This window comes from Etheostoma spectabile, chromosome 13 (assembly GCF_008692095.1).
Source record: "Etheostoma spectabile isolate EspeVRDwgs_2016 chromosome 13, UIUC_Espe_1.0, whole genome shotgun sequence".
Lineage (NCBI taxonomy): Eukaryota > Metazoa > Chordata > Actinopteri > Perciformes > Percidae > Etheostoma > Etheostoma spectabile.
Genome location: NC_045745.1, coordinates 598,386 through 613,693, shown reverse-complemented (window position 1 = coordinate 613,693; position 15,308 = coordinate 598,386). Strand labels below are relative to the sequence as shown.

At 39.7% G+C, this 15,308-nt stretch overlaps 1 protein-coding gene across 35 annotated transcripts in view; it reads right to left on the bottom strand.

The window, feature by feature from the left end:
• dlg2 (discs, large homolog 2 (Drosophila)) overlaps positions 1-15,308 on the bottom strand; it is a 276,897-nt gene that overhangs the window by 173,210 nt on the left and 88,379 nt on the right. For 24 of the 35 annotated variants that reach the window (XM_032533606.1, XM_032533611.1, XM_032533613.1 and 21 more), the window contains one exon: positions 14,277-14,345. The exons of 3 other annotated variants lie outside the window; for them this stretch is intronic. In XM_032533606.1, coding sequence (XP_032389497.1) covers positions 14,277-14,345 — 69 coding nt within the window. Of the gene's footprint in view, positions 1-9,844; positions 9,934-13,012; positions 13,161-14,276; positions 14,346-15,308 lie in introns of those variants that run through there. 8 more of the 35 variants (XM_032533608.1, XM_032533624.1, XM_032533639.1 and 5 more) reach the window with 6 other exon arrangements.

The following is a 15,308-nucleotide window of genomic DNA, read 5'->3' as shown; positions in this document are numbered from 1 at the left end:
TTCGACACAGTGTTCTTAGATTCTTTTTCCTTGGTGACCTTTATAAAGAATAATTCTAAATCAGTAGGTCTTGACTGAAGAAGGGACCATTCGGTTGATAACTTTTAAATACATTTTGATAAAGTTTAAACTATCCCCTATATCTATTTTGAATAAAGTTACAAACTACTGATTGGCGTATGTATGATACAGCGATTCGTATGCCATTAGTGGCGTGTTATCAAGACGCATACTCACTTTTTAGCCTGTTTATCAACGCCTTTTGCCCTCCATTGACTTACATTACCTTGTGATTGCGTGTAATTTTACGCCGTAGCGAGTAGTATGAAAGGACGGAAAACACAGAACATTTACCCAGGTGACCGGGGATCGTTCCCCGCATGTCACGTTTCCTAAACTTAACCGTAGGTTTCTTTTTGTACTAAAGCCAAGCCCGTTCTTCTTTTCCTAAACCCAACCAGGTGTCACGTTTACAAAACTCAACCGTCGCTTTCTTCTTGCGATAACACGCCAGGTGGCATGTATGTTTACGTCCGTTGTATAGAGCGTAGACATACAATTGGATCGTTCAAAATGCATACAGATAAACCACCGCTTGGCTTAAGAAAGTTGGCATGTATGTTTGCGCAAAGTTATGTCACGTTCCAGTATCATCGAGCATGTTTTGATCTTTGTTTTCATGTTAAACAAATACTCTTTTCAGCAATGCAGGTTTATACTGCAGGTTTGTATGGCTGTCTGCACCTTCTGAAGTAAGACCGCTAGTCTCTTCAGAAAAAAACTATAACCATTCGCCAAACCTGTTCAATAAAATTCAGATTTGACACCTGAAATAAAACAAATTTTTTGTCTCACTTTTTCACTATGTACTATGTATTCAATTTTTACAGTATCAAATCATAACAGTTATCTCGAGACACTGTACAGATCTACAGAGTAGGTCTATACCACAATAGATTGGCAATAATAATCACAATAAAGAAAATGGAACAGTGACTAAAAAAATTGTAGTAATCATGTCATGGAATGGCGCTGCAAGGTGTTGCAGTATGTAGCGTGGCACGGTAGGGCATGGCTGACCGTAGCAGGATGGAGCAGGGTTCAGCAGGACGCAGCAGGGCACTGCACAATGTAGATCATTGTATTGTGTGTATATACACACACACACACACACACACACACACACACACACCCACACACACACACACACAGACACACACACACACACACACGGTACTGCATTATTTATTTTTTATTATTTTATTACACCGTGGGTCGGAAAGAGAAACGCATTTTTGATTCCTCTGGATGAATTGTATTACGGTACAAGCACAGGGGCCGTGGAGAAACTCCTCTTCAGGCCCCTTAACAGACGTGAGGTCATGAAGAGGGGAGGAGCAACAGAGCTAAAGTTCCTGATAAACTTGCAGTAGAAGTTAGCAAAACCAAGGAACCGCTGCACCTGCTTGTGGTTAGTAGGAGTAGCCCACTCAACTACCACCTTCACCTTCTCCAAGTCCATATGAAACTCTCCCTCTGACACCACAAAACCAAGGAAGGAAACTGTGGTAACGGGAAACACATTTTTCAGCCTTAACCTAAAGCTTACTGTCCATCCACCTTTGTAGCACCTGTCTCACATGTTGGGTGTGTGTCTACAAGTCCGGAGAGAAGACAAATAGACAAACAACAAAAACATTCAATATGTGGTGAGGCCAAAAGACATTACCAGTTACTCATAATGACCAGTAGGAGTATTAAATGCTGTCTTCCACTCATATTTTCTTCTCATCTTCTCATTTCTTCTTTTGAATTTCACTAAGTGGGAAGGAAATCCGATGTTGGTCTCTCTTGACGGCAACAGTATCACTACCACCCACCTCAATGAGAGTGGTTAAACAATTCCTTTTGCAGTTTTCACCCCTTTCATAATCTTGCCCGAAGGCCAGTCAATGTGAGGATTGTGAGAGGTGAACCACGGAAACCCGAGAACCACCGGGTGCGCATATGAGTCAAACAGATGAAAAGTCAAAGTCTCAGAGGGACCATGCAAAATGGTCATTGTCCCTAGAGAGGTGCAGTGAGTAATTCTCCAGAGTAACTGCCCATCCAGAGCCGTTGTCTCCAATGGTCTGGAAAGCAGAACAGAGTCCAACAGAAGTCTCCTGGCGAGGTTGGCGTCCATAAGTCTGGTGTCAGCGCCAAAATCTATTAACACCGCCTGTGTCACATAATCAGAACCATTAAACAAGGCTCACCAGCACCCTCTGGATTACTGATGAGCCTCTCCTTTTACTGGACAGGAGGCGATGTGATGTCGCAGCTGGGCGCAGTAGAGACAGTGTTCCTCCCTCATGCAACGTTGTCGCTCCTCTGGAAACAGGCGAGCTCTACCCAACATCGGCTCCTCAACTGCCAGCGTCTCAGAATATGACTTCATCGGACGGTGAAGATCTGACGAAACAGTCTGAGTGTGATGGACAGCTCTGGATGACCATAGCCCTCTCTGCTGGCCACCCAAAGTATTGCTCCCATGATAGTCCTCCTTCTCCCTTTCCAGCAGTTGTTTGTCTATTTTTATGGCAAGCGCTATCAGCGCATCCAGGTTTGCCGGTAAGTCCCATTGTGCCAAGTGATCCTCCACTTTAGCCAATAAGGCACACAGAAAAGCATCAGATAAAGCAAAAGAGTTCCAGCCGCTCTCGGCAGCCAGGGTGCGGAACTCTTCGTCTTACTTGCCATAATCCCACCAAAGCACGAGCAGCCTCCCTACCAGGACATACCTAACATGCTGGAAAATGCGTGTAAAAGTCTGAGTAAAACAGGAATAAGAGTTGCATATCGCAGACTTCTGGCTCCACTCAGCTGCTGCCCATGACTTGGCTCTTCCAGTAAGATAATGAACGCCACTTTAGCTCGTCAGAAGGGTAAGCAGCAGCTTGGAGCTCAAACTGAAGCTCACACTGAGTCAGGAATGCCCTGCAATCTCCAGAATCTCCAAAAAACCTCTCCGGTCGAGACGCGGAGACAATGAAGAAGAAGCTCTCGGCCCAGTAGAATCACCTCCTGAAGCCGTTGAAGCGGAGGCAGCCGCGGAGCCATTCCCAGTCCCAGAACTAGAAGACAACTCTCTTGTAGAAAGGAGTTGAAGCTGAGTGATAAGCTGAGCAATTTGGTCACTCACTCTGATCATCTAATTCTCCTGGTGATTAGCCATCGCCATCAGCTCGTTCCGGAGAATGGAGAGTTGTTATTCTTGCTGATGCAAATGTTGGGCTTGAGTGCGCAGAGCTGATTTAACAGCCTCAGAGCCGGCTGGCAGGCAATAATCGTGGTCAGGAACAAACCAATAGTCAAATCAAGACTGGGAAAACACTAGGAATAAACGCTGGAGACAGTGACTTATGTACAACTACAATCTGGCACAGGTAAATATGAATGGTGAGTATTTAAGCACGGGGACTGGAGAAGCTGAAAACAAACAGGTGAAAGTAATCACACAGATTACCACAGAACAAGGAAGGAAGGCAAGAAACCTGGAATGAGAGTAGATAAATTTCAAAATAAAACAGGAAGTACAAATAAACAAACAAAACAGAGAATATAAGCAGGAGCTGAACCTGACAAATTGACAATAAAGTTGACTCGACTTAATACAATCTGAGAGTCTGGTGCGACTTTCGCGCCCTAAATTTAAACGGAGTGTAGAGTTAGTTAGGCTTTTTTTTGTCACTTGGAAATTGGGAACTTACGAGGAAAGTTGCAAAGAAAGCATACATGTATGTTTCTTTCATTACTGCTGACTCACAATGGGGGACCAACAAAAAAGAGAAAGCACACTGAAAGCAGACCAAAGAAAAATTAACAAAAACTTCAATATCAGTTATTATTAAAGCTCATCACTGACTGGTACACACACAAAAATGGCATTTACTGTAGAGGCGTGTGTGGGTAAGGGCAGGTGGACAGGATTTTGGGGGGGGCTGTCCTTACCTACTCTAAGGGGAGGCTCACATTCACCCAATTTGAAAACCCCTGCTCTAGTTCATCATCTCTCATCTCTGTGTAGTATAGACATGCACTTTTATGATCTAAAGGACCCAAAGTTCAATTACTATTATTGACAAAAAGGTTACAATGCTGAAACACTACACATCTGATCTTATTATAATACATATCTGTCACTGAGTCAATCTTATGCTAGTGCATCCTTTTTTATATTACACAATTATTATTGTTTATCTATTATTTTCTTCTAACATGTAGTAGAATATACTGAATATGAATATGCATTTACATACAGATTTTTGGCACATACTGTATACTGCAAATGAACGCAAATTGATGTAAACCAGCCTAGGGTGTTGTACTGTTTATATACTTTCTCATTCCTCAAAAAAAAAAAATCTATTATAATAACAAATAATATTCAAATATCAGCATTGGAAAAAATATCTTGACAGATTCTTTCCTACAATACATTCATAACCCCAATACACTTCATGTAATGCTTCCCTGATGCATCCCTATTTCATTGCCAAATGTACAGTAAATTAGTCAATAAGTTGCCAAAAGATTCTAAACATGAGTGATGAACTGAATAACTAAATCATCTGCATTAAAAATCAAACCACTATGTATGCCACTTGCCTAGAGGGAAAATCTTTATTTTGAGATAAGTGGGGACAACAGCTGGATATTTTAGTTTCTTTATCGAGTGCATCTTCAACAGAGAACACCACTGACCAGATAGCTCTGTGAAAGGGTTCAGATCAGCGTGTTACTTTAAAATGACTTGAAGTCTTTTGGAATATTCCTAAACGGTGACATTTTTACACAGTAAAATTGCAAACTGTAGGGAAAGTCTTTAAACTATTTGCAATTCCAAAGAGTGCAACAAAAAATAGAAAAGTAGTAAACGGTGAATCACTGACCACAAAAGTAGGAAGACAGTAAAATAAAGGTGGCCCAGGTGTCTTGATATAATAACCAGGGGTTGCTAAATAAATGCAAATGCTTCAAAAAACATAGGAACCTTTAGCATAGTCGGTCATACATACTGAATTTAGGGTTTAGTGATTTGAGGAATATTTCTATCTTGTGATTTAAATTAAATTATTTTTTAATACATGAAACTACAGGCCTGTATTTGTGATCCACATAATATTAAACCGGATTATACCAAGCATTCTCCCAAATGAATCTGTTTATTTATCTGATAGATTAGAAAACCTCCAACAGTTCTTTTGTCTAAGCAAGTCAGTGAGTAGACTCACCTTGTTTTCAATAGAGGAACTTACTATTATCTGAATATTTGAAATACTGTGTAATGGGGGAGGGGCTGAGATAGTCATTAATGTAGTGTTGCAATGCATAACTATACAAGAAAGGCACCGCAATACCCTGCCCTTAAAAACCCATTTTATTAGTACTGGTACGTTAAGAATGACACTGTTTTAATGAGAGCGGTAGACCTTTCCTATGAGTTGTGCTGTCAATGTATGACACTGTGGCAGCGTCTGTGCAGTACTCTGCTTCCACTCCATACATTTTTTTTTGGTTGTTAAAATAATCCTTGCCTTTGACATGACCGAATCTAATGTTTTGAGCTATCTCCAGTTTTGTTAGCAATTCAGCCCTTGGTTGCATTCCAACTACACTTATTGGTGCACAAACAACCACCTACTCCAGAATATCCCCAAGGCTAAGGAACACCTCAATGAACACCCCCCACTGCCACATCTCCATCAACAATGAGCATATGACCTAAACTGCACCTAAGTGCTCTTAAAAACCCAGGGAAATCCCAGCTTGGTACTAAAGTAATATCTTTAATCGGGTCGTCCACGTTAATTGTGTGCATGAAACAACACAGTTAGAACACACACACAGACTCTTTACATTTGCTGTTGCATAATTACGAAGCCTAGTGTAAGTGCAGTCGGTTGTCTTTTCTTAAGTCCTCAGAAAAAAGGAAAGGACTTAAGCTAAATTTCAAGTGTCATACAGTAGCAAACGGTCTGAAAATGTACACCTATATGATATTTCGCTTTTTTGAAAACATTTCTAAAATCCTTTTCGTTTTCTAAAATGCAACGTAACATTTGAAAAAGTAAAGTTGCCTGAACACTTTCTGAATGCAGTGTACCATTTCACTGCAATTAATAGCCCCAATGTTTATTTCCTTCAATCACTGAACTAAACCAGCGTTTATGTGGGACAGGCCTTTCCTTTCACACAAAAAGATAAATAAATTATAAATTTAAATATAAAATATAAATGGCAATCATTCACTGGATCAAGCTCAGAGAGACAGCCATCTACAGAGCGGGGTTGGAGGAGGGAGTTCATCATAGCGCAAGGTTGTGCTTTTCAATTGTCTCACTTTACTTTCTTTTTCTCTGTACCACCATGGCACTCCTTGTGACAGATTATGGCGCTTGTTTTACGGCACCCGCCATACCAACACAACAACAACAACAACAACAAAAACATCAACAACACACTGCTTTTCTCTTAAAACCCACCTGCCCGTCAGCGACAAGCCTATTTGGCATACCAAAAAGAATAAGCAACCGATCCGTAAGGATGCACGATGATATCACAACATTGGTATTGGCCGATAAAAGCTTAAAATGATCATCATCGGCATCGGTAGAATATTTCTGCCAATAAGCCTTGCCAAAAGGGTGCCGTGTTTACTATGCACAAGTGATGACCGTAAACGCGACATGAACGCCAGCAAACATGTCGGCTGTGTGGAGGTATTCCGAGATATGTAAAACAGATAACAAACTTGCTATTTACAATAATTGTAAAGCACAAGTGATGTGAGAAAAACAACCCTCGTTAAACACTACAAATGTGATTATGTGTCTTAAGAGCTGTCATCCTGAGCAGCACCAAGACTTTGAAAGTTAGAATGAAAAAACGCCGGCAAAAACTTTTCAGCATCCTCTACTTCAGTCCTTTGACAAAAAAAGAAAATACAGAAGTGACCACCCAAAGTTAAAGAGACTAACAACAAAATCATTGAATGTATTGCTCTTAATAACCAGCCGTTTAGCGTGGTGGAAGACGTTAGCTTCAGCACGCTAATTATGTACCTAGAGTAGCGATATGCTATGCTGCGTGCAGTCGTATTTTGGCAGGCAGTCTGTTTTTGGCACAACACTGGCGCTAGTCACATTAGCTTTACCACGGACATTTGGACATCAAGCGTGAGTCTTTTTAGCATGTTGAGCCTCACTGCCCAGTGGATACACAAAGACTTCACCCTTTAAAAAGCGGCCCAACACTCACAGGAATGCTCCGGTTCTCACACAGCAGCGGAAATTGCATCCACATTTGAAAATGTGTTTGAGAGAATATATTATCAATATATTATATATAGAGAAGTGCGTATTGTGCAGCATGTTGACAGTGAACGGCTGTTTAGCATGGCCTCTGATGGGAGGCATTTGGCAGACTTGTTCCAAGTTGGAGATGATGTACATTTTATATTAAAATATTTTTTTTATTTATTTTACTCCTAAAGACTAAAGTTTGAAGCCTGAACTCAAACATAAAATGTGGCACTGGCATATCATTTATTCTCCTCCAAGTGAAAAGATTTACCTATTTTTCAGGAGTGAATGTCTGTCTACATTTGTAAAATGATACACTAATGGTAGAATCAAATGTTTGTTTTATGTATTGCCTTGTCTACAACACAAGTGTAATAAGGTCAAGGTAGTACAGGAGAGAGACTTTTTTGTGAGAGATTATTCTTCAGTAAAATTAAAGTGTTTATCAGGTGAACCATGTGTAAATACATTGTTCTCGGTCAAAATTAGTTTGAAAATATTGGTATATTGAATATTGGCCAAAATCCAATATTGTGCATCCCTTGTTACTAATAAAGAAATATGTGGGAAAAACAATTTTCCGCCAGCCTTGTGTCACTGCAGCGCAGGCAGTACATGCAGTTAAATGGCACCCAATTGTTGGTACAGGTCGTTTGATATTAACCCCGAATTTTATTTTTGAAAAAGAAAATCATGACCTCCATCAACACTGCTTTTAATGTACAAACTCTATTCTCACAGAAGGCAAGCACTCTATATAAGGCACTCTCAGTGAAGGGCGGCCCACTACTGCTGACTTGGTAATGGCTTTTATGCAAAGGCCAGTGTGAATATTTCAACATGGCTTTTAGGATGTCAACATCCTAACTCCTGCAAGATGTGTGTTCTACAACATGTAAGGAAGAGAGTTTGTGTTTACTATTTCCAGCCAGGACAGTGCTCTCTCTTACTGGATGTAGGCTATGCCTAAACTTGGGATGCAAACCACTCAATGGAGATTTTCCACATAAATGACAAAGAGAACTTTGTAAGTTTCACATTAGTGTGATGTAAATAGACAAGCTGCTTTCACTGCTGCTACCTGCAGACAGCATTGTTAGGTGATATCATAAAAAAATATTTTATAAACTTGAAATTGTGACTATTGCTCATATAGCCAAGATATTTCTTGTTACAGTTGGTAAATAAGACAGAGTCTACAAACGCGCTAGGGGCTCTGTGAGGTTATAATTTGAGCTAAATGCTACTGTCAGCAGGCTAAGAGGCTCACAATAACAATGTTGACATGCTGATGTTTAGCAGGTATAATGTTTACCATCTTTAAAATATTAGTTTGTAGAGTTAGCATGCTAACATTTGCTAGCAAGACCCACAAAGTAGCTTACATCTGACACTGAGAGGAAAGTTGTTGCAGTTATTTGGTCAGAAACCCAAAGTATTGGACAAATGACATGATTTGATTGACTTCTGATGACACGGTATAGAAAACCTCCAACGACATCACTGTAATTTTTGGACTTTGGACAACAAAACAGTGAATGCCTCATGTTCATTGCTTACTGGTATACAGCTGTTACTCGTATCAAGTGGAGATACTAAACAACTAATACAAATGTTATACCATGTATAGTAGCCAATTTAACTACCTACATAAAACTGCATAGAAACATAGATCTGCATAGAAGGAACCATAATTATGTGAGAGAAATTATTAAAACATCATATTCTTATGAAAAGAAATGATGTGTTCATGTTTCATTTTAATTAGGAGGAGAATAATAGTGTGCTAGATCATACTTGTTGCCTTGAGTAAAACCTTGCTGTGAGAGGATTCCCCTCTCCAGTGATGCAATGGCCATTGACGTAAAGAGCATACCGTACAAGCTAGGAGATGGGAGTTCAAAAAGTGCATTGCTTGTGACATTTTCACAAATAATAATAAATATAAATACTATTGCAGTTCTGCAGCTTGCACAAGGATTTGTGTTTTTCAGTAATGCAGCATCTTGCTTGCAACCTCTGCCAAGTGGACTATCAGAAGTGCTTGTGTGCTGCAGCAAAACCATAAGCTGGCTGACAGAAGTTCAACCTAACTTCTGCTGCCATATCTCAACAGACAGATGCATACTGTAGTTAGAGGGGAAACGTGAATCCTTTTCTCACACACATTCACACGCAGAGAAATCACTCTGTCAAGAGATAATAACCCACAGTAGATATACACAGAAAACATCCTATAGCAACGCTGACAAACATTTATTCAACTCTTCACTTTTAAGCTCAAGGAGACAAGGTGATGAAGACAAGCAGGACTGTGAGGGAAGACAAAAACATGTGTGCATGCTCAAACATTCAGAAATAACCAACATGTAGTTTCCTCCTGTTTCACTGCATGCCTCATTCTCCCACAGTGCTCATTCACTCTTTGTCTCAGTCCATGTCTCCCTGTCATCCACTCTCTGAGCCAGTGAATCATTCAATTGCGCTGTGTCTCTTACCTTAGTGGTGACAATGCAAAGACAATCCATGCTGCCCAGACAAAAAAGGAGCTCTCAACCTATGCCCAAATTCATCACCACTACTATCACCACTGGAGGAAAAAAGGGAACAGGAACATGGAGAAAAAGATACCAGTGTAAGAAAGCGAGGAGAAAAGATAAAAAAGGTAGGTGTTGCTGAAGAAGAAGAAGAAGAGGGGGAGGAGATGAGGAAAAGAACCCACACACGCTGGGGAGGGAGAGAAGCCACGGCGGACAGACATTACTGCATGTGGGCCCCTTGTGAGGATTGGGATGCCTCCTCCACAGCGCTGAAGGCAATCAGGATTCCTAACGCCATCTCAGAGCAGAGTATGCGTCATCAGCCACAACATGCACACACACAAATACACACACTGATAACGCTTAGCAGCTGGACTGGCCTCCTTCAACAACCCAAAATCGTTCCTTAGCTTTTCTCCCTCTCATTCATCCTCTGCCTGTTTTCAGTACCTCCTCTCCTCCTCTCTCTCCTTTCTCCGGGCTGAGCGACTAAGTAGCGTTATCGGATGAGAGAGAGCGTGAGGGAAGAGAGTGAAGGACGAGAGCGTCAGCTCAGCGGAATGAATTAGATTCCCACACTCTCTGTCTTGCTGGCTATTAGCTGCTGTGGCAGACTGCTTCATAATAACACACAGCTTTAATTTCATCTCACTGACTTTGTGACAGACTTTTTACTGTGTGTGTGTGTGTGTGTGTGTGTGTGTGTGTGTGTGTGTGTGTGTGTGTGTGTGTGTGTGTGTGTGTGTGTGTGTGTGTGTGTGTGTGTGTGTGTGTGTGTGTGTGTGTGTGTGTGTTTGTGCATGTGAGGTTTGACTAATGTGTCATTTTAATAGTAATATTTTGTGCCAAAAAATAACAACTATAAATAACAAATCTACTTAAGGTTTTCCAATAAGCATACAAAAAACTAGTAACACTAAAGAATTCTACCAAAAATGAAGACTTCCATCACAGCTGGTCAACCTTTCAGCGGATGTCTGATTTCAATAAAAGGCCAATATTGGATGAGCTCTCTAACTTTATGAGTGGCTCTTTTTAACACTGCTGCCTCACCATACCCCTCTTATCATCATGTTGACGCACCAAATAGGACTAGTAAATACACCGATACATCAATCCTATACATCAGCATGGGTCTGATGAGCAAAATTGGCCCGATGTCAACAACCGATGATTATTTCTGCAGCACAGGATTTAAATGCTATAGTAAAGACGAAGCAATTTCTACAGTCTGGATGTTTTTTACTGTGAAAAAAGAAGGCTCAAATTGCGGTATACAACAACAGCAATGCAAGAAGGATGCTGTGTCAAATTCTTCAACACCAGCAGTTTCATCACTAATATAACCACCATCCAGAAGTTCACAATCAATATCAGCAGCTACTACTAGCAAGTAGCCTAAACGCAAATAGTGAAAGCTGCAGCCCATACGTTACAAGTGGGTGGTGGAGAGAGAGAGAGAAATATTGCGATTAAATATGCAATTCTTTTTTTAAGCTCTTTAGCTTCTGTGTTATTAAACAAATACAAGCAATAATTCATTTTATAGTATGCCCAACACAATATTAGATAGATTAAACATAGACTGTTTACTGTAGGCCAGACCTATATGTTATGATGAAATTAGGTGATGATTTTATACAAACGATATATTTTTATTCATTTAAAAACTACTTCAATCACAGTAGTATAATGACTGATGTGTCAAACTCTTAGCCTTGTAGGCATGTTAATATGACAGCCTAAAGCCCTGACAAATAAGCCTGGTGTAAAAAAAGAGCGCTTTTACTGCGGATCATGTAAAGGCGGCTTAGTCTTGCGTGTATCATGACCAGAGTGTAAATGCAGCCTTTGCAGTTACAAAATCTTGTTTTAACATATCGCGATTTAGTTGCAAATGCAATTAATTGTTCAGCACTATTGGTAAATACTGTTTACTAGCCATAACAGCAATGTTAATATACGTTATCGGTATCGGTTAGATTTTTCATAGAAGTGCATTCTTACATGCTTTAATTTGAAAACAGTTTTTGGGTTAGGGTTAAACTAACTAACCCTAAAGCGCAACAATTGAAAAAGCAATTCAACCAATACACTTTCAGTGCAGTGAAACCCTGGCAGCTGATTGTCACCAAACCCACACCTATAGTTTGTACACATTGTCTCCAAATGTGTATGGTCATCACATCAAAATTGACAGAACCACTTCTGAGTAAACAAGACTTGCAAACTGTGCGCAATTAACACACAAAATAATCCACAAATATTTCATGAAACACTAGAATATATATCACACGGAAGTGGTGTCAGAATTTTCCAAAAACCAAATGCAGCTCAAGCTTGACTAATGTGCACAAACACATGAGCAGCTCAGGAATGATTATGTAAAAGCACAAACAATATGAACATACAAACATACATGTAATTAAACATCAGAACTTTCATGTTCAGCTGAATCTACCAATTTGGCTCTGCCTTTTCGAGCGGAAAAACACCCTGATAACAAAACAACAACAACATAAAAGAAATTAATAAGAAGAATGGTTAATAGATTGAAAAGTTTCACTATTTTCACTTATGGCAGCATTACATTTGTAAAATCTACCCTTTACAACCAATTTCTAATTCCATTTTAGGACTTAAATGATAACACCTCTGGATTTGTATATTTGTTTCATCTATGCACTTGGCATTACTGAAAACTCTAAATGCACAAACCACAGTTTGTCCTTCAGCAAGTTAGAGTCTCAGATTGCTTTAAAAACGCATTAAATGCAGTTCTCTTTTAAGATAATTAACAGACTAACTTTTATATTCATATGCAAGATGCAAACATCCATCCCTCAGTACAGTATACTACCATGTAAACTTAATTGCACTGCTGAAGAAAATTAAGCAGATATTACAGCAATACATGTTTTTTTTTTTTTTTAAAGCTCTAACTCGGCTTCTTAGTGCATTATATCAAGAATCACTAACACTGCTGTGTCAGCCAGTAAGATCGTTGAGATTTCAGTTACCTGGGATCTCAGGTAAACTTAGACCCTCTGATGTTCAAACCTTTCCCCTCGAGACTATAAGCCTCTGAACTGCAGCACATCCCCCCCACATAAACTGCCCTGTTACCTGTTTGCTGGAGCCATCATAGTGAAGAGGTGTGTAGCAGAATTTGACCTTGATTACTGCTTTCATTTGTGGACGGAAAAGTAACCATACATTTGCAATCTCCTGTCGTTCTAACTGAACACACTGACCAGCTCACACTGCCTCTGCCAGAGCAACAGGGCTAATCTTTTTGGGTGATGCGGCTTGGCCAGCTTTGACTTATTGCATTAGAGAGGAGGAATGCTTGAACCTCCTTTATTAGGGCTGTTGCTCATATGTACAGACTAGGAGTGACAAATTTGGATTTGTCTCTGTATGTGCACAACAGTCCTGACATTGCTAAGAACCTACTTGGATTTACTCAAAAGCCTGCTAAACTCTTTGACCTCAAAGCTAGCCTGTACTTGACCGCAACACATTCTGCCAAGTAATTTTCCCACAGATCAGATCTGTTCTTGGATTCATGCTGATTAATCATTGATTAAACTGCCTTTCAGGAAGCACACATGGCAGGTACTATGTTGTTAATTTACTCAAATGTAACATATTACCTTTTCTATAAATATATTTCTCACTTTCTGAACAGCATGCAGTGACAGGAAACTAAAAAAAAAACTAATTACAGCAGAAAGTACTTCAACGTATTAACTGAAAAGAATGTATGTATGTAGTATGTGTGAATCTCATAAAATCAATAACTTATCACTAAATCCTGCATTTTATGAACAGCATAGACAGGGAAATTTACTGATATGGATAAAAGTTGTTGTTTTTCTAGTTTGTGCATTTAAAACCCAGCATAGACAGCCCTACTGCTCATTTCTTTACAACCGGAGAAAGACAGAAATTGTACATCTAGAAGAAGCACAAAGAGAAACTGCACTTTAAAAACACATTCTGGCTAAAGTTACTCTGTCAGCAACCCTAACAAATCTTTTCAGAAAACAATTAATTTACATATTATATAAAGAAGTTCTGCAGTTACTAATCACTTCATAATTTCTACTACTCCCAAACAAATAGGACCAAAGATTAAGCTCAGACAGAAAAAACTTAGCTTATGTCATATAATCAACTCGTATTGGGAATATTGAGCTACATATTGCTCATTGAGAAACCAAACCAAGTGACAGATTTCTAGTTAGTTATGTGTTGGGCTGCATTACACTGCAGTGAAATGGACCGAAATGGATGCTGGCAATGAAAACATAATGGGTGACATGGTATAATGTACAGTCCTAAACTATTAAAAAGATCCCTCAAGCTCCTCACAGACATAACTCACCTCAGAGGTCTTGGCACTGATCTGTCCCTTGTCCTTACCGCTGGCTTCTGAGCTGTTCTGCTCCCTCTGCTGGGAACAACAAACAGGTGCATAAGGAACTCCACCACACACCACCACCCTTAAACTATACCACGCAGACCCGACGAGCCATTACATCAGATAACAATAGATCCGTCTTTCAGGGTATGAGTACTTTTTTGCCTGAATGCATTGTGGATTGGCTAAATCAAGCTATTTTGTAAAGGTTGTTGCACCATATGAGAGGAGCACGGAAGCCCTAACATTCTTGAAAATGCCTTCATTAAAATAAAAAAATGCATCAAAAAAGCAGTTTATAATACAACATGTATTACATCAAATGCCAAAGGCTCTGACAGTGCAGATGGTAAATAATTCTAATAATTTAAATGGGCTTTTTAAATGTTGACAGGTTACCAAAAAATAAAAATGTATGTCACATTTAATTTACATGCAAAACAATAACAGGATGCAGTTGTAAGGGTTATGCAAGAATTGGCATTGACAGATAGATGGAGTCATCATTGGCTGGTTGGTCTGTCTGCTGCTTTGGTAAGTCTTTAATTAGAAGCTTGGATAGCGTAAGCCTATATGTGCCTGTGGCGACCAAAAATAAACCCTTAGCACACTAAGACATACTACAAACACTCAGTACACACAGGCTTGCTTTAACCCTTCTTCTGTTTATTGCAGCAAGCTCTTTACTGACTTAAAATACAACTTCTTTGTTAATTAAGTCAATTTAACAAATAAAGAATATACATTAAGTTACAAAACTGAGCCCCACTACATCCATCAATCCTGTTTGTACTGTGTAACGTGTGTGTTGTAGCCATTAATCTCTTCATGTAGCATGGCCAGAGCATGTGAGTGAAGCGGAGCGCAAGGATTTTTGATGGAGTGCAGAGCGGATTTTAAGAAAAAGTAATGTCACCTTATCTCCCATTCCATCCCACTCCAATTTCGCTCCTGTACTACTCACATCACACAAAGATGCATTCTGGGTTGGGATTG